We start from the raw sequence: 24953 nt of genomic DNA, 5'->3' as shown, positions 1-24953 counted from the left end.
AAAGTAGAAAAAGACGTTGGAAACAACGGTCAGAAGCCTGATGGTTCTGCTCACAGTAAATACTTTTACATACGTTGGTACCTCATTATTTGACACTTTGGCCACGTTTAATATGAACGTCTGATATTGTAACGTTAAAATGACAAAAAATAAGGTAAAGCATAATAGGTCCCCTCTAAAGTGGTAATCCTAAAGATTTCAGTCCTGGTTGATTGAGAATTTCTATTTGAATGAACTTAATTAAATTGTGCTCAGAGTTTAGCAGTCTGGAGTTTTTTTTTTTTTATACATGAGCATAGAAATAGAATAAAATATATTTCTATGTACATGAGCTTCAAGTTGCAGTATTGTGTGCATTGTTCCATTTTTTATGTGTATGCAATGGAGAAAAAATGTAATACAACATTTTTTTTCCGGGAATGTCCCCACAGACGCCCAGTTCGTAATACTCAAATACTGCAAATATATAAATATTGCAATACTTTCAAATTAGTGGTCCATAGGCTCAGTCACCTTTGTGTTATCTCCTTCAGCAATAGCAACTTAACAGACATTTATTAAAATGAAAATCTTTGACATTACTTTTAAGTCCCTAATATTAATGAGTTAATCTGAGCTGTGATTGGCCGTTACTCCAGACTTGTATTGAACTGGTTACCATAGAAACTGAAAAGACAGCCAAGCTGAAATCAAACCATCCTGAAACTTTATTAAAAAACAGAAGATAAAAAAAAAAAAAATTCTATACAACAGTTGAGTCTGAGAGGGGCGGTGCTTCCTCAGGGCCGAGGGGGCGGTCTCATCCCAGAAGGAGGAGGTCCTAAAACAGCAGAGCAGAGAGGTCACATGGTCTGTTTACAGTGAATGACGTGATTAATGATGCGGCAATCTCATTGGCTCCTCAGACTGCCTACAAAAGCCGTCTCAGTGGACACAACTTACCTCTCATGCCGGGGGGCGGCGGCCTCATGCCTGGTGGGAGCATCCCCATTGGAGCTCCTCGACCCGGCGGCATCCCCATCGGAGGACCCATCGGGGGCCGCATGCCAGGGGGTGGACCCATCATACCTGCATGGGGAGAACACAGGAGGAGTCAGGTCATGGTTCAACGTAATTTTTTTTTACCAATTCATTAGTTAATGGTCAACCAAGTTAATAGTCATGTTTAATCAAATTAAGTTGCTTTTTATTTTGCCAATCTAATGGTCTGCCTGTGAAGAACGAGAGCCGTTCAGCAGATGCTCAGCAGGCAGAGAGAGAGAGAGACAGCGAGGGAAAAACAAAGTGTAGAGCCGGCTTATTTCACATCGAACTCTGAATGAAGGGTTTATTTTGACCAAACCAAAGTTTCTGATTGTTGGAACAGTGGAATAGCTAATCAAGATGGTTTTATTTTGTTTGTGTCGAGTTTGAATGAAGTGCATTATACGATGAGTTAACAAGGCAATTAAGGTAGTGTAATTTCTTTGGTGAAGGAGAGAAACTTCAATTGAGAAGGGAATGGGTGTAAAGCCTCGGCCACACAGGGAACGCCAGGAGCGTGTGGCTGCTGCGTTACCTGTTGTTTTTTATTTCGTTGTCCGTGTTAATCGGGTTAGAGCAGCCACACCGCCCGCGTGAGACACGTGGTTTGGCTGCGTGTCAGCTGCGTCTCTTCTAGAGATTCGAGGTCTCGCCTATTTTTAACTCGAGCCGTGCACGGTTCACAGCAACAACAGACAGCAACATTACTACAGTTTCAATGTCTGTATATGTAGAAAATGTTATGGAGATGGAAAAAAGTAAAGACTTATTTTTAAATCAACACTTCCTGCTTTCATTTCAAAATAAAAGCCCTCAAGCGTTTTTTCTTTGGACAGAATTCCTTCATTTGTTAAAACAAGGCTTTTATTCTGAAATATGTGCAGGACAGTGTTGTAGAACATGCAGTGATTTGCAGAGCTCCATGAATGAATAAAGTACAGGGTTTTAATTGTGGATTATTACTATTATTTACAAATTACCACACATTTAACCTTTTACTGTCTAAAATAAATATAAATGACATTTAGAATGAAATGAAAGGGCCATTATGAAAGGCAAACTATGTAGAAAGAAAGGGCTGGCAGCAGCAGCTGCAGCAGCAGAAACGCAGCTGGTGTGAACATCCGACATGCCAATCACGCAGCCGCCCCCTAATGCTTCATCCACAGTCTTGTCACAGCAGTTGAAAGCACAGTGCTATCACCAAAACATGACATCACATGTCCACTCACCAGGAGGGGGGGCTCCTCTGCCCATCGGGGGTGGGGCTCCTCGTCCAGGTGGGTACTGTGTGGGAGCGCCGGCAATACTTGCTCCTGCTGCTGCCGCGGCAACCGTCCCTCGGCCCTGCGGAGTCATCACCTGGAAAAACACAGGAAGCAGTCATCACCTGAGCACGCGCACACACACCTGAGCACAGAGCTGTTGTTGCCATAGTTACCTGCTGCGAAGGTCCACCCACGCCTCTTACAGGCCCGGCAAGCCCGGCCGGAGCCTGAGGCATCGGAGCTCCTGCAGGGACGCCACGGCCCGCTGCCCGACCAACACCTGGACCACCAGCCACGCCCGCCAACGGGACACGAGCTATACCCGTCTGTAGGGTAACGAACAGAACACAGCAGTTTAGCAAATATGAAATAAAGTTTATTTGAACAAATTTATCTACGTTGAGAAACTTATAATTAAAGACCCAAATTATCAGTTTTTACCATAGACTACGTGTGTGTGTGTGTGTGTGTGTGTGTACACACACACACACACACACACGCCTGAGACAATCACAAGTCGAGCATGGCCGCAGCTTGCTAGCGTGAGGCACCTAGCTGCTATGTTAGCACCGTGGTAAAGGCGACCATGGTCCTAACGTAGCAGTTAGGTGGTTAGAAAGACAACATCTAACCATAGTATCTATCTATCTTATGATCAAATTGACACATGTTCTATTACACAGACTGGTGACATTATGGAAATTTAAAGGTTATATCTCCTCTTTTGTACAATTCACGAGCCTCCGGCTAAGACTACTTCACTCAGAGCAGCTGTCAATCACAGCTGCCCATCAGGACGTCACACCACCTTTTTATGGCATCGAATAACTAATTAAAACCAAACTTAAATTTTTTTGTGAAAATGTATTTGACGTGTACTTTGACTTTTTAGTGTGGTCCATGTCTCATCCACTAACATGGAGATGGGATGTATCACCTATACTGCAGCCAGCCACGAGGGGGCGATCCAGAGGTTTTGGCTTCACTTTTGGGGAGCTGACATGTCGTCCATCTTTATATACTACAGTCTGTTTTTTACATAACAGTTCTGATGACATCACCACAGGTCTGTCTCCTATTGGCTGCAGGGTTCCACTTACATCTTTAGGGGGCGGGCCCTCAACGGTCATAGAGACCAGGTTCTCCCCCCTCAGCAGGACCAGACCCAGAACCCTCTTCTCCTCTCGCTCCGGCTGCTTTGAGTTCTTCGGCCTGAAGGACGACAAAAACGCATTCATTATCCAGCATGCCTCAGTGCTGCCCAGAGGTCACATTAACCTAATATTTTCAGGTCATTGTCATTGAATTTCTTTTAACAATGACTATGAATAACGGTTTTGCCGGTCCAGTCTACAAGGTTTGCTTTTCTGGACACCAGCTGAACAGACATTGATCACTATGACACATTCTGGCATATTATTGTGTATATATTTATATCGGACGCTATGGACCGTGCGCAATTTACTGCCAAGCCGGGGGGCTGCAACAAGAAGTAGATCCAATTTCATTTTCTTGCTTGCCACCTGTTAATTTAAGTGAAGGGAGTTAGCTCAGAAGTTAGCGACAACTTCTGCCCTGGCTCACTTAAGGTGGGCTGACCTTTAATGTGGACCAGCTATTCTAATTTTAGTTTTGTCGGAGTGGCTGCTGAGCCAAGTATGACACCTAGTGGTTACAGTTGGTATACCTGTCCAGTGTAGTGGCTTAATATCAAACTAAACTCTTAATGACCGTACAGTTGTCCCCCCCATTCTTTATAACAAACACTGAGCTCTCAGCTCATGACGTGTTTTGAAGACGCAACCGTGTTTCCCTGATATTCATTCTGCTGCGCCTGGGCTGTATATTGGTAGGAAAAACCCTGGAAGGTGCTGATCAGCTGGAGGTCCCAGAATTCTGTTGACCTTTGACCTGAAGTGTTGGACTTACTTGATCTTCCTGAACTCGTCACAGTCACACAGGATCAGGTTCATGTGTTTGTCGAAGGCCTTGAAGGTGCCGATGAAGATTCGCCCGTCCTGCAGGATGCACCTCATCCTGAAGTCAATGTGCTGCAGCATCTTGCTGCTCTTACCCACCGTCTGAGAAACAATCAGAGACAGACATTACTAGGACATCAACACCACCACACACTGTTCCAGGGGCACATTCAATCTGAAAACGGTGTGCACTGTTTCGCTACGGTTTCCGGGTTAAACGAAATGTTTCCTAGAAGCGGTGTGAAGCGGGCTTTGAGGTTTGGATGTATTTTTTAGCACTTTTATTAGTAAAGAAATGTTAAACGTTACTCCAGTTCACTCTCCCTGTGTATAACATTAACACCATCGACATGCGCCAGCTTGGCTGGCTCTGCAACGCGAGAGTGCTTGCAGACGAACGGCGCCCCTTTGCCGGGACTCCTCGTTCTCTCACTCCGTAGCGGCGTGGAATGAGACTGGCACTGGACTGCATGAGCTGCCGGCGCTGCAGTGCAGAGGAGCCGATCGGCAGGGTTTCATTTTGGGAGCCTTACGTGATGATGTGTAATCAATCCACTTGACGTGGGCGGCCTCACCCACAGGCACTTTCCCCCGTGCACTTTTGTTTCTCATTCAGAGAAAATTACTTCTTTTCCCGTCATGATATCAATGTACACGCAGGATCAGCCTTACGTCTCCAGCTGGAGAGCAGACATTTGGCGAGGCAAATTAACACGGGAGTAAAGTAAAAAACTAAACAGAAATTCAACTAACGTTAGTCCATCAGTTTTAAAATGTTTTCCTGTATGTTTTAATGTATGAAAAGACCCCAAATGAACGCTGTAGGTGGACTACTTGATTACTTTAAGCTAATTATTTAAACAGCGTTTATAGAGGAACGATTCTGTCCCAAGCTGTTGATCACTATCAGCGGTTGATCACTGTAGCATGGCTCTCGCATTTATATTGAAACTGAAAAAAGGTAGCAGCAGGTTAAACTACTGTTAATTTAACTTGAATAAAAGTTGGTTTATTATATTTTTTGTTAATTATTGCACTGCCTTGTATCTTGAGAACTGAATCAGCAGGTCCTGAAGTTACACTTTTTATAAATTCAAATAAAAGCGGTATGTATTTGCCATAAATGGTTGTTTACATCCATAATTCCCTTACAAGAAAACTTTGCGGAATCCTGACCTGCACCGTCCAGTATCAGATATTTATTTCAGTCACACTGACTGAATTTTTGGCAAAAAAAAGTTACAGTATTGATTTCAAGGCATTGAATCGTATTGTATTGTATCGTTCTAGATGAGCCAAATATCGTCCTTGAATCGTATCGGAACCATGGAAATTGATACGTATCGTATCATTATAAGAACGTTATTAAAAATCGTTACACCCCAAGTGTTCAATGTACCATTGTTTCCATTTAAATAAACATTTTGCTACATTTTGTCGAGGCTGAACGCGTCTTAGATGCTACTGCTGGTTTGTGTATCTGAACAGGAAGTGATCATTACTGTGCTTGTTAGCGTGACTGTTAACCCCCTGCACACTGAAACAGCAGCTCACATTCAAAGAGTCTCTAGAAGAAGAGTTCCATCTTCTCCAGGACATTTTCAGCGATGATCTAGCTGGTATGGCAGAGAAGGATCATGCCATACACTAATGACTCAAATGTTTTACTTTCTTTGTCCATATATTTTATTCCAACTGAATCTAAAGCTATTTGTCTGTAATGTTACGTCTGTAAAGTATTATTTAATATAATAACTGAACTTTGAGACTGAATGTGATGAAAGCTGAGAAATCATTTGGAGTTCAGATATTAAAGATGGCTGACCTGTTGCTTCTTTTTTAGGATGCACCAATTTATTGGCCGAACATCGGCTGATATTTGCCTCGTTGACTATCGTTTTTTATCTATATATCTATATCTATATATAGCTCTTTAAGGTGCAGTGTGCAGGATTTGGCGACATCTAGAGGTGTAATTGCTGATTGCAACCAACCCCCCCCCCCCCCCCCCAGCTCACACCTCTCTTTCCAAGACTGCTGTAACGTGAGATGCTGAGTGCAAAACCGTCGTTCACCTCACTCAGTGGCCATCCTTACCATAATAACACTACTTTAGGAGCAACGGATACCAGGCGGTGGCTGGTGGTACCACGGTTTAACATTGCGGATTTCACAAGCGTGTGAGAGAACTAGGGTGGCCTTCAGGTAACGTAAAAACTAGGGATGCTCATTTTGAAAATTTCTTAACCGATAACCAACCCTCGTTAACAGATTATTAACCGTTGACCAACAAGATTTGTGCCTCGCGTCCGCTGTATGTCTACCCGGCGTAACAACACTCTGTCTGTCCGGATTAACAATAGCGATTGCCTGATAAACAGTGTGTATTTGTGCTACGTTAGCAGCTCTAGCATTGCCGGAGGCTTCTTGCTCGCCACCGCCACACACATACAGTCTGTCAACGCTACGTAACTTTAACGACTGTCCGTGTGTGTGTGTTGGCGGTGAGTGTGAGGTTGTTGGTGGCGTTATAGCTGTGAACATAGGTGTAGCAGTGTGTGTACACTTTATCTGTTGCTGAATAAATGAAACGAAACTACTGCTCCTCAGCTCAAGCAAGCCCCAAGCGAGCCATAGGCCGTAGCCAACTTCCTGTATCCTGCAACCCCGGCGTCGCCTCTTAAGGTTGACCAACTTTTCTCCTTAAAGTGACGAGCCGCTCAGCTTTTCAATTAATTATAAATATTTATTTTAACTGTTTTAACCGATAGCGTTAATCGGTTAAAATGCTTAATGTCGGTTAAACGGTTAATTATGAACATCCCTAGTAAAAACACAGATAGCTCTATCTAGAGCCGGTGTTTGGTTTGTCCGCTCTGGGCTGCTGTAGAAACATGAAGGAGCAACATGGCGAACTCCGTGAAGAGGACCCGCTCCCTATGGAGATATGAAGGGATCCATCCAAGATTACAGAAACACAACAATCAATAGTATCCGCTGATTAAACACTAATGAAAATATAGTCATGAATATTATATTAAATTCTGCAAATAGATCCTCTGATAGTTATACATTGCTCCTTTAAAGTGTGACTCTGGGGGACAGAGTTTAACTACAAAAGGACCCAGCGGATCAATACTTATTGATTATCGGTTACATTAGTGTCGACACGTGCAGACAGAGTATCATTAAACTAACGTTAAACAACTTCATGGTTTGCTCGTAGCTTCATTCGCTCAGTGTACCGTCGGTGACCCGGTAACGTTAGTCTCTCCGGTGTGAACAAAGGTTACCCGGTGTATATGTAACGTTAGTTAAACTGAAGCTCTAGAACGAGCATGGACTCGTTTCATTCTTCATGATACCATGGTGATCACAACACCGGGGAGCTACCGTTAGCAGCTAACAGCTAACAAACACCGCGACCTGTCCCGGTAAATCACCGGCTGGTCGTTACACAGAAGCTCGTTAACGGACCAAACCGGTTAACACTGAAGATTAACTGATTACTGATGGTATTCCTGATGATTTTAACAGCTCTTGACTCGGCGCGGTGCTGCACTAACGTTCAGCCGACGTTCATTCAAACTCCCGCCATTCTTGTGATAAAACCGGTAAATTCTGTATAAATTCGGTGACCTACGGGACCGGCAGCCAGTGGACAGCCTGCCCGGTACACACTCACCATGTCTGCGGTTCTGATGGCTCCGATTCCCGACGGATTCACCGAACAAACCCAAAAAATTAACCCGCGGAGATTCCGCCAGGCCCGTCTTTATCAAAGATTCACAGGAAGTGACGTACCGCAGCGGAAGTGTTCCTACCGATGGTTCCTACCCGGACAAAGGAAACACAACCCGGCCTGCAGCCGAAACTACAGTTCCGCTGAGTTTGATCAATATTGATATATGCAGCAATGTATACTTTACTCTTATAGTTAATCAAATGAGAAACAGTTTTTAATAAGACTATCTTTAAATTGTCCACAAACAGTTATGGCCCATGTCAGAAAAGGAGAACAACATTAACAGCAATAGAAACAGTGTAAGTACAAATAACTTAAATGCACAACATACAGGGAAATAAAATAAACACAAGATAAACAATTGGGTTTTATTACAGTAATAAAGTGCACAGAACACCGTTTTCTTTGTTTTCATTATTTCATAACTTAAACTCATATAACTCATAAATCTTCTCAGTCTAAAATATAAACTGAGCTAAACATAAAGCTCAACTGAAGCAAAGTTCTTCCTTTTTATTTTGGAAGAATGAAACCAAATGTGATATAATTCCTTGAAATATGAAACTACAGCTAATAAGATACAACAATTACAACAGTAATAAGATATAAGGAGCACGGCTCTTCAAAAAAATATACATTATTAATTATAAAATTATATATAAAATAATAAGCATAATATAAAATCATTTTACTAATTTAATAGTCGCTTTACAAACTAAAGAAATAGAAACATATCATATCCAGTTGAAATATTTATTTATTTATTTATTTATACAACTTCAGATAAACTTTAGAATATGTTTTCACACTTTCTGATCATTTATTTGTATTCTACCTGTTTCTCTTTGATGATGTCACACTCTGGTGTCTTTTATCATATTAATTATAACATGATATATAAAACAATAAACATAATATAAAATAATTTCACAAATGTAATAGTCGTTTAACAAACTAAAAAAAATAGAAGCAGATCATATCCAGTTATTTATTTATTTATATAAACTTTAGAATATGTTTTCACACTTTCTGATCATTTATTTGTATTATACCTGTTTCTCTTTGATGATGTCACACTCTGGTGTCTTTGAGGAGAATAGCCTACTTACTGTAAATAAACATTAAATATATGTTTTATTTCCTATGAATAATTGTTCTTCTCAGGTGAGCAGGTATGTGTTTTTTTATTTACTATAGATATAAAATAAAACAAAACCGATTTATTGTCAGTGTGATAAACAGATCAGTGTGTTTACATGTCAACTGATCAGGTTATTGATCAGGTTATTGATCCTCTGCTCTTCATCATCAGTCTGAAATTTCCCATCATCCCGCTGCGGGCCGGTTGCCATGGTAACCCGGGCTCCCGCCGCCGGCCGCGCGCCGCAGTGAGCAGCAGAGAGACGGAGGAGAGAGACGGTGAGTCACCGAGACACCGAGACCAGCCCCGGTCAGCGACCGACCACCGGCTACCGGCAGCCAGCGACCGACCGAGCAGAGCAGAGACACCGACAGACCTCCGGTTAGCCCGGTAGCCTCCCCGCTGCTGCTTCTGCTGCGGAGGAGCGCGACGACCGCGGACTGTTAATGAGACTGATGACGGGCAACTACCGCAGTGTTGCTTCAACCGGAGACACCACGGCAACCACAGCAACTACAGCAACTACAGCCACAGCAACCAGACTGTTGCTGCAGCGCTGCTTCAGTCGGACGGAGACTACAGACCTCCAGCAACCAGACCGACCAGACCCACGAGCAGCACCTGCACCTGCACCTGCAGCAACCAACAACCACACTGTTGATGTTTGATGACGACCATGTTGCTTCAACCTGACAGAGACTACAGCAACTACAGCAACCAGAGCGATAGCAACACGACCTGCAGCAACTATCTATAAAGCAACCAGGCCACTGGTGGTCCACAGCTGCAGTGTTGCTGCAACTTAAAGGGAGAATACAACAACAACTACAGCCGGCTGATGTTTAATAACCACATATTGTTTCCACCTTCAAGGACTACAGCAACTACAAATACAGCAACGTGCAGCAACTTGTAAATAAATAAACTGTTGTTGTTGTCTAACAACCACCATGTTGCTTCAGCCTGAGGGAAACTACAGCAACTAGCAACCAGAGTGTGGATGTTTCTTCATCACTGTGTTGCCTCAGTGGGACACGACAGCAACTCAACCTGCTACTACATCTACAGCAACCGTCAACTCAGCCTCCATCGTCCAGCAGGTGAGCAGCAACACGTCACTGTCAACATTTACAGCTCTCCACCAATAAGGTCACAGCCGTAGTAGTGATGTCACAGCCTCAGGAGTGATGTCACAGCCTTAGTAGTGATGTCACAGGCTTAGGAATGATGTCACAGCCTTAGTAGTGATGTCACAGGCTTAGGAGTGATGTCACAGCCGCAGTAATTATGTCACAGCCGTAGTAGTGATATCACAGCCTCAGGAGTGATGTGACAGCCTTAGTAGTGATGTCACAGGCTTAGGAGTGATGTGACAGCCTTAGTAGTGATGTCACAGGCTTAAAAGTGATGTCACAGCCGCAGTAATGATGTCACAGGCTTAGGAGTGATGTGACAGCCTTAGTAGTGATGTCACAGGCTTAAAAGTGATGTCACAGCCGCAGTAATGATGTCACAGCCGTAGTAGTGATGTCACAGCCTCAGGAGTGATGTCACAGCCTTAGTAGGGATGTCACAGCCTTAGTAGTGATGTCACAGCCGTAGTAATGATGTCACAGCCTTAGGAGTGATGTCACTGCCTTAGTAGTGATGTCACATTCTTAGTAGTGATGTCACAGCTTTAGTAGTGATGTCACAAGCTTAGGAGTGATGTCACAGCCTTAGTAATGAGGTCACAGCCTTAATTTTTTCTTTTACACAAAACTTTATTTAGCAACAAAGAAAATGTAGTGTCTTGCCCAAGGACACTTTGACATTTTTTTTTTTTTTTTTTATTGAGAAATTTACATTACAATACAACTACAAGGGAACAGACAAGCCTGGGAATTGGCAAACAGTGCATAAGAGTGTGGATGAAGAGAGAAGAAAAACAAAACAAACAAAATAAATAAATGAGGGAATGTGGGAACGGTGCTAACAGTGCTAGGGGTTCTCTGTAAGGTTAAGTTCCTCAACTAACATTGAAAGCTTCATAAGGACACTGACATGTGGACTGGAGGAGCCGGGGATCAAACCACAGACCTTCTTATTAGTGGATGACCAGCTCTATCTCCTGATCCACAGCCGCTCATTTTTATGTTGAAAATTAAATAATGATAATACAAAAAAACAAAGAAAATCTTCAAATAAATAAGGACATAAATTAGAAAAGAGCAATTAATTTGAGTTCAGGGTGTCACAGCCTTAGTAATGATGTCACAGCCTTAGTAATGATGTCACAGCCTTGGTAATGATGTCACAGCCTTAGTAATGATGTCACAGCCTTAGGAATGATGTCACAGCCTTAGGAATGATGTCACAGCCTTAGTAATGATGTCACAGCCTTAGGAATGATGTCACAGCCTTGGTAATGATGTCACAGCCTTAGGAATGATGTCACAGCCTTGGTAATGATGTCACAGCCTTAGGAATGATGTCACAGCCCTAGTAATGATGTCACAGCCTAGGGGTCCGAAAATGAAGGTAAGCTCAGGAATATTGGAATTTTCCACAATTTTAATATAAAAAACACAACTTTTAATTGTGAACTTATTTTGGGGGAAATAAATACTAAAAAACAATACTAACATACCGATAAGATAACTGATAATCTCCCATTTTTGTATTTTAAAAATAAGTTTATAACCTGCAGTTTATGGCATGCACACCTGCGGAAGAAGAACGGCTTAGATGTAGTGAGCAAAGATGGAGGATTTAATATTCCATAACTGACATCTCTAATGTTAACACAACAAAAACAAAGAATAGTTCTGACTCTTCAAATGTAAATTTTATTTTTTTTTCTGGTAAAGTACTCCTGTGGGCGTTGATGTTGCAATGGAACGAACAATTGACTTTCACTTCTTATCAATATATGTTCCTCGTCAGCGTGCTGTTCTTCTTCTTTTGTGTTTATTGGTGGAATCGCAAACCAAGTTTAAAAGTGCATACTGCCACGTACTGTATCAAAGTCTGTAGATGCTGTGCTTGTTAAGTCAATGAAAGCAATTTGGCTTCTTATAATCAGCTCAATTTATCGGCTGTAATTTCATTATCGTAATATTACATAATATATATATATATCATGCATCCCTAATACTAGGTCTTATGGCATGTTTTGGTTAAAAGTGTGCCCATATAATTGAATTGTAACCTGCATGGCATTCAGCACCACTCTTCCAGCACATATACTGATTATTCTCAAAGAGTCAAAGAGTTTTAATCAATTATTAAAGTATTACTTTTAATAAAAATCTATTTCCATTCATCCCTTATTGTAAAACATTTACAGTAATTTATAAATTACCTTTTCACTTTAAACCCTAAGTTTGCACACAGCCCACATTGTCAGAGTGCCTTTCCCCCATTAGTTAACTGGCTAGCTAGCTCACTCACATTTAACATTGTATGTTTTTGACAAATTAATGGATTTATTTGTTAAATTACTGGATTATGTCTGTTTATGATATGGTAAATACAGCCTGAGCTGTCCCATGGCAAGTTTCCACCTTGGATATTCCCAGAATTTTGCAGCTCTACTTGAGTAATGTCACAGCCTTCAGCTGAAGGTTCTGTTAGAACCCGTCTGGTTCCCTGCTCCCTCTACAGCAGGCCCTCTGTAGTAGACAGTACACAGTAGTACACCGTTTACTACACGGTACAGTGACATCAATGACAGCTGAGTCACATGACTGTCATTTACACATCGAACATGTGAAGCAGTGCATTGTGGGATTGTTACAAGACAGCGTACATGTTGATAGACACTCGTACAAAATGGAGGACAATTAATAAAGTGACACATGCAAGAAATATGAGCAGGTCTCAGACCTACTGGAGACAGACAGACCTGAGGTCTGTTTGTCTCTGAGCATCATTACAGAGCAGAGGACTCCTGCAGGAGACAGACTGACCTGAGGTCTGTTTGTCTCTGAGCATCATTACAGAGCAGAGGACTCCTGCAGGAGACAGACTGACCTGAGGTCTGTTTGTCTCTTAGCATCATTACACAGCAGAGGAGTCCTGCAGGAGACAGACTGACCTGATATCAGTTTGTCTCTGAGCATCATTACACAGCAGAGGAGTCCTGCTGGAGACAGACTGACCTGAGGTCTGTTTGTCTCTGAGCATCATTACAGAGCAGATCTTTCCGCTGTTGGAAACATTCTCAACCAATCAGAGCTTATAAGGTGGGATGAAGAATAGTGACATCATGTTCCTGTGACTGAGGCCTAAAAATAGCCTCCAGGTGTTGGCACCTGTTTGAAATGTTTATGCCTCTAACGACCTCTACAGCTAAGATTCAAAAGAAATACATTTAACACCTGAAGACTTCAGAGTAATAAAGATACAATGAAGCATAAATAAAAATAAAAAGCTTCAGATACTTTCTGTTTGTTTTACTGCTGCCAGTAAATCTTCATATATTTGAGTGGAGTCTGGTCTGCAGTCAATCCACACTGAGGGACTGATATCATCCTCTCTGCTCTGATCAGTCAGTGAATCAGCTGATCACACTGTTTCTGTTCACCAACATGTGATCACATCTGACTCATCTGATTGGCTCATCTGAGGTTCAGGCACAGGTAAAGCTGTTGCCATAGTAACTTCAGCATCCCCAGTGTCCCCTCCCCCAGTTACATAACAGCTGCAGTCTATAAATACACCAGCGTGTGTTTGTGTGTGTGTGTGTGTGTGTGTGTGTGTGTGTGTGTGTGTGTGTGTGTGTGAGAGGCTGCTCCATAAATTAACATCAACAATAAACCAGACAAGATAAATAGTAAATATATAAAGTGTCGGTATATTCGTCCCGAACCGTTCGGTTTCTAGGTTTGGCAGGTATTACGGTATACAAGGGTAATTAGAAATCCTGACAGCATGAATGTCAGTACCGTCATTAATACAGACGCTGTGCTTTCTATGATGCCTTATTGATGTGATGTATTGTAGAGCACAGCACGCGCCACCAGAGGTCGCTCTCTATGGTGTAACAGGCTGCTGAGCTCAGAAAGATGGCGACTGAGTGTTTTGGGTTTAGTCTTCTTCAATTTACAAAAGCAGTTTACCGCATGATTGTATTCAACAGCCAGTCTGCTACCACCACCCAAACACCATCTCCGTTCAGCCCACTGATGTGTCGGTACTAGTGTTGTACAGTATACCGATACTAGAAAGGTATCGCGATACCCTGCCGTTAAAAACGGTACGATACCCTGTATATTAGTACCGATACTTTAGGAATGACAGTGTTTTAATACAAGCCGTGAGTTGCGTCGATATGCGACAGCGGGGCAGTGTGTGTGTGCAGCGCTCTGCTTTAGAGGACACCATTAGGATTGGGATCCCGTGGGAGCAGGCGGTCAAAAAAATAACCTGTAGTGATAACCAGAAGGATGGAGTCAACAAGTGAAGTTGAAAAGAAGATTAAAGCAGGTCATGACCTGCTCACCGGCTGCACAGTGGTGTGAAGAGAGAGAAGAGTCACTCTCACCGGACTGCTTTTCTTCTCCGTCCATTTCACGTTACAGAGACACACGGTAAAATAATACTTTAACACGTGCTCTTTGGTGGATTATTTGTTTGCCGAATTACAGGAGACGCTTGGACAGATTCAGAAAAGATGGTGAATCTAATGTTGTCAGTACATTTGATTGGTAATTAGAGCCGCACTGTTATTTTCCTTGTTTTTTTAAGGGAGATCTGCTGATAGAGACACCAGCTCAGAGCAAGACTGTGCAGCTGGCGAGCGGTTCATGACCTGCTTTAATCTTCTTTTCCACTTCACTTGTTGACTCCGTCTTTCTGGTTATCACTACAGTTTATTTTTTGACCGCCTGCTCCCGCGGTATCCCAATCCTAATGGCGTCCTCTAAAGCAGTGCGCTTCACACCCACACTAACCCGCGGTCGCACATCGACTCAACTCACGGCTCGTATTAAAACACTGGCATTCTTAAAGTATCGGTACTAATAAAACAGGGTATCGTACCGTTTTTAACGGCAGGGTATCGCGATACCCTTCTAGTATCGGTATACCGTAAAACACTAGTCCCTTGACCTCTGACCTCAATATATGTGAATGACAATGGGTTCTATGGGTACCCATAGTCAAGTCAGCACACTGACACACTGACAGCTGTTGCTGCCTGTTGGGCTGCAGTTTGACATGTTATGATTTGAGCATATTTTTTATGCTAAATGCAGTACCTGTGAGGGTTTCTGGACAATATTTGCCATTGCTTTGTGTTGTTAATTGATTTCCAATAACATATATATACATACATTTGCATAAAGCAAGTATATTTGTCCACTCCCATATTGATAAGAGTATTAAATACTTGACAAACCTCCCTTTAAGGTACATTTCGAACAGATAAAAAAATGTGAGATTAATTGCGATTAAATATTTTAATCGATTGACAGCCGTAATTTAATTTTAAAGCTTACAACATCTGTTTCTTAAAGCAAAACTATAAGATTACATTTCATTCAGATTACATGCATGTGAACCTTTAATACCACAATTTCCATCACACCTGTTGTGTGCAGCGTAACATTAGCGAGTGTGCGGTCGAGAGACAAAGAGAGAGGGAGTGAGGGAGTATGAAGTTAGCGGTAACGCTACAGCTATGAATGTATTAGTGCAGTGTGTGTACAGTTCAGGCTATTTGTAGGTGAATAAATGCTACCGTGTCTTGCTTGCCACCTGCTGCTGATTAAAGTGAAGGGTTTTAGCCCTGAAGTCAGCCCCAATTTCGGCTCGGGCTCTTAAGATGGACTGGCTTTTAAGGTGGACTAGCTATTCTCATTTTAGTGACAAGACCTGTCTGTCTCTGTCTCTCTAGATGGGTGTCCTCTCAGACTGTCAGACTGATCGGCTGATCTGGAGTCAGGTAGGTACCTGCTGCTGTTGCTGTGTAGAGAAAGGCCGACCAATCAGACAACACTTCAGTAAGAATGAGATCTGGGGCTCATACGATACGTGAATATTCACTGTCAGTGTAACCTAAATGGTTAATTGATGCGGCTGACAGTGACTAGCATGGCTAGTTAACGTTAGCTTGAGCGGGAGGCTGCTGCAGTAATACAGTCATACATTAACGTTATAGCAGCATCAGACTGTCGTCTCCAGCTAAATCTCAGTTTATAGATCAAACAGTTGGTTATTAACAGACAACACTTAGCCTAACGGGATTTAATTAGTTATGTAGAGAAGTCTGGATAAGCAATATCCGGCCACTGTGTTGGACGGGGGAAGACTGAAGGGACATGGCGGCCATCAACCTTCATTTATTAAGGCAAGATCGCAAAATAATTATTAGACGTGTATAAAACAAACGTTTGTATAACAAGAGATGAATGCATACGAATTTGTCAAAATTATAATCCAAACATATGTAGATTGCATTGAGGTCTATGAGATCTTTGGTTTTCTTTCCCCCAAAAGGGGGCGCGGCCTAGACTTTTTGCGAAGTACCCGTAGGTGCCGGTCTGATGTGTGGCGAGCGCAAATAAAACAGCAGAGCTGGAAGACCGGCTTGCGGGTTCCCAGTCAGCTACAACAGCAACGGAGAGAGAGTTGTGTATAAAATGAGGACGTGTGTCGGCGTTGCTCCACCGTTGTAGCATCTTTGAATAAATGGAAACACATCCAACATGCTAACACGCATTCAACAGCATCACCGAGCTGTGCCGATCACTGGGACGAGGTAAATGCAACCCAAATTTAGTATTTTCAGTTTCATAGCATAAGAGATGCTTTTCACTTTAATAGTCTATTGTGACCTGTTGCCTTTTGGGAAAGTGTTCATACAGAAATGTTTGAAGTGTTCCTTATTTTTATAATGATATAAATAAATAGTTTACCAAAGTTGCCAGTGGGCAAAATGTAACCTCAGTGCCCAGCAGGATCGTGTCTGTCTTTGACACCAGCACTACTGTCTGTTCAAAAGAAATGAAAACAAACAGATCCTGATGCATTTGGTATTTTTACACTGTACCGAACCTACACGAATAGTTAAGAGTAGTTTTACTTAAGTGTTTTTTAACTTTTGTTTTTCTTCCAGTCGGCTGACAGCCTCAGGTTGAGTTAAGTTCCATCCACCGCTGGCCCTGTTTCCTGGTTCAGGTGAAGACGACAGCCAATAGAATGAGCCTGCTGAAGGAGGCGGAGCCTGGCCGGGAGATGGAAGCCAAGGTGAGATTTCTCATCAGCCCTAACTGCAGTGTCACCTGACATCATCACATCAGAACAGGTCCATCAGGGAAATCTAAACTCTAAACTTTATTAGATCTTCAACCAGAATTTAAATAAAGTTCTGAGAATTTGAATAAAGTTTTATTCAGTTCTTGGAGATGGAGACGCTGATCATTCAGCTGTTATTAACCCTTTGCTGTCATGTGTTCAGGTGCAGACCTGGGCTCAGTCTCTGGTTTACACTCTGGAGGAACTCGAGTGTAAAATCTGCTACAACCGTTACGACACTCGCAGCCGCAAACCCAAACTGCTGGGCTGTCTGCACCGAGTCTGTGCCAAGTGTCTGAAGAAGATGGTCGACATGGGTGAGTTCACCTGTCAGGTAAAGATTACTGACACATGGGGGGCTCATCAACTTGCCTACCGTGAATCAACAAGGCCGGTCGATGGTCTCCCTTGACACCAACCACAGCTGTAGACCTGAGACTTGTACTCTAGTCTCTAAGACTTAACTTGATTTGAGATTTGAAAGCAAAAGCTCTCCTCATCTTATTTCCCATGAATCAACTGTGAAGAAATGATTCACTAGTCGATGGCTTCCCCTGTCATCGACTGAAGCTATAGACTTCAACTCGAGTCAGACTGAGGTCACAAAAAGGATGTCTCACGTCTCTGAAAGACTTGGAATGACTTAATATTTTCTAATGACGACTTGTTAATTGACTTAGACTTGTCCTTAATGACTTAAGACCTGACTTGGACTTTAGATGTGAACTTGGGTCAGGTATTACGAAAAAGAGGACTTGACATCTAAAGTGTCAAGTCTCGAGTCCACCGTCATGCCAGAGTTCTGTCCAGCCAGTGGCTTCTTCTCCGAATCAGCAGCTGGTTACTGTTTCTGAGACCGACCGCAAAAATAACAACACAACAGTAAGCCGGCACAAAGTCGATGCAACACAACAGATAAACATCGGCCACTGCCATCAGCGAATGGCATCTTATTTGCTGATAGGCCGATGGCAGTCAACAAGGCAAATATAAATCGGTGCATCCCTAGCTCATTCTAAGCTAATGAAAACACAACGACTCTTAGTTTCAGGTGATTATACACTAATGAAAATGTAGTTATGAATATTAGATTCCATTTCTGCTAATAGAGCCTCTGAATTGTTACACACTGTTCGTGAAGTGAGTGAAGTTTTTTCAGGACTGAGTTCTGTCTCGAACCAATCAGCAGATACTATCCAGGCAATCAGATCCACAGCTAACCAGTACGACCAGTGTGACGCTTATTACATCTTTCTGACATCCTCCAGTGTGTCATGTGTCTCTCATTGGTTTTCAGGAGAGTCCTCACCGTCCGTCATCAGCTGTCCATTCTGTCGTCACGAGACCCACGTCCCCGAAGAGGAGGTGAGACTTTATTCTATTAACGAGGAGGTGAGACTTTATTTTGTTAACGAGGAGGTGAGACTTTATTCTATTAATGAGGAGGTGAGACTTTATTCTATTAACGAGGAGGTGAGACTTTATTCTATTAACGAGGAGGTGAGACTTTATTCTATTAACGAGGAGGTGAGACTTTATTCTATTAACGAGGAGGTGAGACTTTATTCTATTAATGAGGAGGTGAGACTTTATTTTGTTAACGAGGAGGTGAGACTTTATTCTATTAATGAGGAGGTGAGACTTTATTCTATTAATGAGGAGGTGAGACTTTATTCTATTAATGAGGAGGTGAGACTTTATACTATTAACAAGGAGGTCAAAGAAAGAGTTCTCTTTCTTCTTCTTCAGGTTTGGTTAATGGAGGACGACCGACACATCCTGGCTGTTCTATCTTGTCAGGACCGAGCCCGCCGAGGAGGAGGAGGAGGAGGAGGAGGAGGAGGAGGTGGAGGGGGAGGAGGTGGAGGAGGAGGAGGAGCAGGAGCAGGAGGGGGGGAGGTGGTGCTGAGTCCAAACAGTCTGACCGGTAAAATAACACGACGAGTCTCTTTTTTTTATGTTCATGTTTTGATTATAAAACTCCTCTCTGTCTGCCTGACTCACCTTCATATATGTTGCTTTAAAAATGTATAATGTTCTATTGTGGAGAATGACCTGGTTTTTGTTGTAATTTCTGTTTTTAGCAAATTTTCTTTTTGAAAATTCAAAACTTCTCTCTCTGTCTTTTTCTCCCTCTCTCCCTCTGCCTGACTCCCTCTCTGTCAGGAGGGGGAGGAGTTGTGGAGTCATCCCACCGCTCCTCAGACTGTCTGGTCATCACCATCATGGAGCTTCCTGAGGAGTCTCCATCCTCTGACTCACTGAGCATGCTCAATGTGGTGGGTCTGTACCGCCCGCCTAGCCTGGACTCGCTGCCCTGCAACCTGCCGGCTCAGAAGTGTCGCGCCTGGACCTCCCGCAGCTTCCCCCGCTGCCTGCTGGGGGCGCTCTGCCTGGTCAGTACATTCAGAACCAGTCCAACCAGTACCAGGAGGAAGGACAGACAGGCTGGCAGGTGTGTGTCTGATGTGGTGTCGTTGTGTGTTTGGACAGGTGTACTTCAGCTCTCTGCCTCTGGGGATTTACCTGCTGATGATTGGTCAGCTGTGGCTCGGCGTGGTCCTGGTGAGTCTGGTTCCCTCCACGCTGCTGCTGCTCGTCCTCTACGGCTTCTGTCAGTGTCTGTGTCACGAGCTGATGGAGGCGCTCGCCGCACGCACGCACACGCTGCCATGAAAACAACACACCGCTGCCATGACGACGGCAGCGCTCTGCCGTGACAACGACAGCGCGCTGCCATGACAATACACCGAACCATGACGACGACAACACGCGCTGCTATGACGACGACGCGCTGCCCTGACAACGACGACAACAACGTCGCTGCCATGGCAACGACAAGAATAAGACATCACTGCTGCCATAACCACGATAAAAAAAACACCTCACCGCTGCCATGACGACAAGAACACGCTGCCATGACGACGACGACAACACATCACTGCTCCTCTAACAAACACCATGAGAACTAACAAGACAGCTGCCATGACAACACAACAGTGAGAACCACCAGAACAAAGATTCAACAACAACCAAAACAACAGTCAGAACAACAACACTACGACCAGAACCAGCAACAAAACAAGTCACAACAACATTCACAGCATGAGCCATCACACACTTCAATCACACCAGAACCTGAGGCCTGTACTACGAAGCCAGTTCAACATACCCAGGGTACCTTTTCGCTATCTAACAACCGCGATCTTGCTAAGCGGTCCCATGATGGTGGTTATCAACTCAGTAAGTCCGAGGGGCTAATCGCGAACATGGACAAGTCTACTGATAGCAGAGAGGCATATTTTACAAACGAAGAGCAAACTATAATATTAGACAAATATGAAGAAGTTAAACACATAATCCAGACTAAGAGTAACCCAGTTGAAGCTGCCAAACGCAGGAAGAAGCTGGCAAAAAATCACAGACTGTGTAAATGCATAAATTATCAGGCTTATAATGTCACTGTCCCATCTACGGCACGAGTAGATCTGACTATAATTACATTTGTGTATTCCATTAAATGAATGTGTTGCTTGGATGTATTCTTAGGGAATAGAATAGAAGATATAGTTAATTCACTCCATTGGGGAAATTATGGTCTTATACTTTAAGCTGCAACCCCGGAGGTGTGAAACGGACTTGGGAGCAAATAAAAAATAAATATAAAAACATAATGCAAAGCGGTCAGCAGTGGTGGAAAGTAACTAAATACATTTACTCAATTACTGTACTTGATTAGGCCTACAGTTTTGAAGTACTTGTACTTTACTTGAGTATTTCCAGTTTCTGCGTCTTGACACTTGTAGACCTAATTCACTACAATTCAGAGAGAAATATTGTACTTTTCACTCCACTACACTTATTGGACAGCGTTGCTTACTTCACAGATCCAGATTAATGAGCCGAAATATAATCAACAAATAAATTATGTTGTATTATTATGGATAAAGTCTTGACTGCTACCCGGCGGTGTATATAAAAGAAAAAGTAGCCCGAAATTTACCAGCTTCAACATTAAAGGTGCTGAATATGGGATTGGGAGCATTTCTATTGCCTCCAACGACTCTCAACATGGCGAACGCGAGACACCAGTTCACAGCTAACAGCAAACAACGACGAAAGTGCTGACGCAGACAACAGTGTTTATCTGGGGGGTAACCAGAGGGTGTCTGCTATGGTTCAGCTGTAACCGCCGTATGAGAGCAGCGCAGAGCGGCACTTAAAGCATGCACGGCCGGGCCAGCGATGTAAACAAAGCATGGAGAAGCACTGATTACAACACACACAGAGGGAGAGCGACTTCATTCTCTGCTCAGGTAGACATTACTCCTCTATATCTTAACATAGCAGATAGTTGTTTGCTGCTATATTAAAGCTCCAAATATCTAATTTAGCACCTTTAAAGGACCAGTGTGTAACAATTAGGGGGATCTATTGGCAGAAATGGAATATAATATTAATAAGTATATTTTTTTCGTTTATAATCACCTGAAAATAAGAATCATTGTGTTTTCGTTACCTTAGAATGAGCCGTTTATATCTACATAGGGAGCGTTCCTCTCCACAGAGTCCACCATGTTGCACCGCCATGGTTCAACAGTAGCTCAGAATGGACAAACCAAACATTGTTAACTTTTCCTGCTTGGGCAGGAGTCGATAACATTACTCGGTCCCGCCGCCGCCGCTCTCTCTCTCTTGCTTCACCACTCACTTCCCACGCACATTCCCACACACTCTACGCACTGGCTCTGCTGCAACTGGCACTACAGAGGGACATTTGCATTTTCGTGTCGGCCACCGTAGCTCTCCAACACGCTTGGCACACGGGAGAGGCTTCAGTTGGTTGCAATCTCTTCACCTCACTGCTAGATACCGCCAGATCCTTACACTGCTCCTTTAAAGTAATGAACACATTAATGCATCAATAATTATAATCCAATAATATAATATATATTATTCTGAAATGGACCGTTCTGCATAATGAGTACTTTGTACTTTAAGGATATTTTGATGATAATACTTTTGTACTTCGGTAAGATTTTGAATGCAAACCTTTTACTTCGGGATTCACCGATCCGACTTTTTTTGTCCCGATACCGATAGCGATACCTGGGCTTTGAATATCAGCCGATACACAGTACCGATCCGATACCAGTGTTTAATTAATAAGCTGTATACCTCTCTGTGTGGAAGTGACTGTTCTTTTATGTGCAAGGCAACATCAGACTTAAACATTGCTTTCCTAACTTTGTAAAACAAAATGTGACAAATAAATGCATAGATATACATTTAATGAATTATTGATTATTAAAATAATAAATCGTACACCAGCAACTTGGTAAAAAAATCTTAAAAATTAACCAGAATTACAATTCAAGTGTAAACCTTTTTAATGCAGCAACAAATTGGTCAAAACTTAAACAGGAATTAAAATTCCAGTATACAATGTATGAAGTATATAAACAGAACTTCATTTAATAGATCGGCCTCGTTGTCAGCGATACCCGATCCAGCTATTTGAGTCAGTATCCCCGATATCTGATCTGTTCTCGGTGCATCCCTACTTCTACTCATGTAGAATATGTCCACAGCATACATAAAAGTACTCGTAGTAAAGTAAGGCAAGGCAATGCATAAAGTCTGCAGAACTGTAAGCACACAACTCTGACGTGTCGCGCAGCAACATACGGCTCAAGAAGCTGATTCAGATTCAGAAGTCAGTCCCTCCAACGACAATCTATATCTCATTAAAATTCATCAGAGAAAGCCAAAGGGCTTTGCCGGCTCTGAACACTCTTGTCCTCCAAGACACGCTCACGATCCGCAAACTGAACTTTGATTGGTCAGTAGACGGGGCTTTTATACATGTTGATCTGTTATCTGAAACATAACCTGCTCCAGAGCAGGTTAGGTGTTCAGACTAAGTAATCATGGCGATCTACCCCCGTAAGAAGTGAACCACAGTCGTAGGACTGAAAACCCTGAAGGGTTAACCGTGAAGTTACCTCGCTAACCACAAATCCTGCTTCGTAGTACAGGGCTCAGGACAACAACGGAACAACTCCAGAACCAGAACAACTGAATGACTCACCTATAGATGGACCCATCAGACGCTGAAACACCTGTCCACTCTGACCCCCGCCCCCCTCTGAATACCAGCATTACCCCCACCCCCTCGACCAGGACCAGGTGATGATATCATCACAGAGAAGAGGCGGAGTCTATCTCACTCATGTTTTACTGTGAAGGTTTTTTCTCTTTGTTGCCTCCTGCTGGACAAACCGAGAACAAACTTTTATTTTATATTCAGAAACAACAGACGGATCCAGACTGTCAGCTGATGTCACTGGACACCTGTCAGCCAATCAGCGGAGACGTCTGTCCTCTGGACATTAAAGCTGTTGTAGACTGAACACTGTACTGTGCAGGATGACAGAGACTTTAAATATCACAAATTAACCATGTTGGAAAACAAAACATGTAACTATTAATATGTGTGAGTCTGTAACTGACATTCATTGAAGCCTCTTGTTCTCTACTTTCTCCAGAGTCCAATACAGAGAGAGGTCCAGGACTGTTAGCCTAGCTTAGCACAAAGACTGGAAGTAGGGGGAAACTGTTAGCTAGCTCCATCAAAGCTGGCTTCCTGTCAAACTGACCTATATTCCATATTCCCACAATGTCGGCAGAGTGTGAAGAAAAGGAAAATCTCCCGTTATTCCGACTCCAAGTGTTCACACATTATTCTGAGATACCTTAATAAATACACATAATAATAATAATAAAGCCTAAATTAGCTTCTTTTTGTTGTGTATTTGTAGCAGTTTGTTAAAATACAAACCGTGTATAAATCCCTTTTTAATGATCTGAGTTGATTCATTCAATTTGAATGTTGTATTTTATTCAGATGTAACTGTTGTAACTGTAACTCTTCTGTGTGTCTTTTCAGCAGCTGAGAGAGATCACACCTGTCACAGATTTATGATACCCGTGTGTGTGTGTGTGTGTGTGTCTGCATTCACACGAGATCAGGCGGTGCAGCGAAAACGCAAGTCCTCCCATTCATTTTGAATAGGGGTAGTGCGTTTGGGCTGCGGCAGCTGCAGGGGGTGCCAAAAAAAGAACACACAGCGGCCTGCGGCGGAGAAGTAGGATCAGAATAAAATGTTTGGGGAAACGCGACCCGACATCATCGATCCAGAGCTGTACAGCGCAGCCATGAGGGAACAAAAGCCGTTAATCGTGGCAGTTAATGGGCCGTTAAAGTGACTCTCCCAGACCTCCGAACAACCCTGCGGCAAATCACCTGATGTCCTGTGAATCTCTCCTACGTGACCTTAACACATTAATCTGTGATATTGTCTGCAGAGAACAACACCGTTGGTGCAGAAATCATGATTGTGGATGTATTTCACAACATGTTTTCCACTGCTAATGTTAAATAATAAAATAACAACCACCGCATGTTAACAAGATATGATGTCATATCACGACCCGATGGGTCGCAGTTCTACACA

The 24953-nt window shown here is 42.9% G+C and overlaps 2 protein-coding genes across 4 annotated transcripts; one reads left to right on the top strand and one right to left on the bottom strand.

The window, feature by feature from the left end:
- Positions 1–684: 684 nt before the first annotated feature.
- On the bottom strand, positions 685–8109 carry snrpb (small nuclear ribonucleoprotein polypeptides B and B1). The gene is made up of 7 exons (XM_074646894.1): positions 7956–8109; positions 4221–4372; positions 3392–3503; positions 2465–2617; positions 2256–2385; positions 943–1068; positions 685–820 (listed from the first exon to the last, which is right to left on the bottom strand). Exons 1-7 carry the CDS (start codon positions 7956–7958, stop codon positions 780–782), a joined length of 717 nt encoding a protein of 238 aa, XP_074502995.1. The 5' UTR covers positions 7959–8109; the 3' UTR covers positions 685–779.
- Positions 8110–8173: 64 nt separating this feature from the next.
- Positions 8174–24522, top strand: LOC141774302 (E3 ubiquitin-protein ligase RNF182). Of its 3 annotated transcripts, XM_074646885.1 has the most exons (10): positions 8174–8314; positions 9328–10256; positions 16037–16084; positions 17258–17388; positions 17600–17753; positions 18734–18801; positions 19186–19363; positions 19603–19832; positions 19930–20001; positions 23985–24522. In XM_074646885.1, the coding sequence occupies exons 4-10, from the start codon at positions 17341–17343 to the stop codon at positions 24015–24017; spliced, it is 783 nt and encodes a 260-aa protein (XP_074502986.1). In that variant the 5' UTR covers positions 8174–8314; positions 9328–10256; positions 16037–16084; positions 17258–17340; the 3' UTR covers positions 24018–24522. The 3 variants fall into 3 exon arrangements, with proteins under 3 accessions (XP_074502986.1, XP_074502966.1, XP_074502977.1); XM_074646865.1 differs by having other exon boundaries at positions 19930–24522; XM_074646876.1 differs by lacking the exon at positions 8174–8314 and having other exon boundaries at positions 9277–10256; positions 19930–24522.
- Positions 24523–24953: the final 431 nt, after the last annotated feature.

Source organism: Sebastes fasciatus, chromosome 1 (genome assembly GCF_043250625.1).
Source record: "Sebastes fasciatus isolate fSebFas1 chromosome 1, fSebFas1.pri, whole genome shotgun sequence".
In the NCBI taxonomy this organism is placed as follows: domain Eukaryota; kingdom Metazoa; phylum Chordata; class Actinopteri; order Perciformes; family Sebastidae; genus Sebastes; species Sebastes fasciatus.
This window is presented reverse-complemented; position numbering and strand designations above follow the sequence as displayed.

Coding starts and splice junctions, on each gene's coding strand:
- snrpb (XM_074646894.1), bottom strand. Junction 2,618..3,391: donor AGGGCCCGCCCCCTAAAGAT/GTAAGTGGAACC, acceptor GTTACCCTACAG/ACGGGTATAGCTCGTGTCCC. Junction 2,386..2,464: donor TGGGTGGACCTTCGCAGCAG/GTAACTATGGCA, acceptor GTGTTTTTCCAG/GTGATGACTCCGCAGGGCCG.
- LOC141774302 (XM_074646865.1), top strand. CDS start 17,341: ATGAGCCTGCTGAAGGAGGCGGAGCCTGGCCGGGAGATGGAAGCCAAG. Junction 17,389..17,599: donor GCCGGGAGATGGAAGCCAAG/GTGAGATTTCTC, acceptor TCATGTGTTCAG/GTGCAGACCTGGGCTCAGTC. Junction 19,833..19,929: donor TGCTGGGGGCGCTCTGCCTG/GTCAGTACATTC, acceptor GTGTTTGGACAG/GTGTACTTCAGCTCTCTGCC.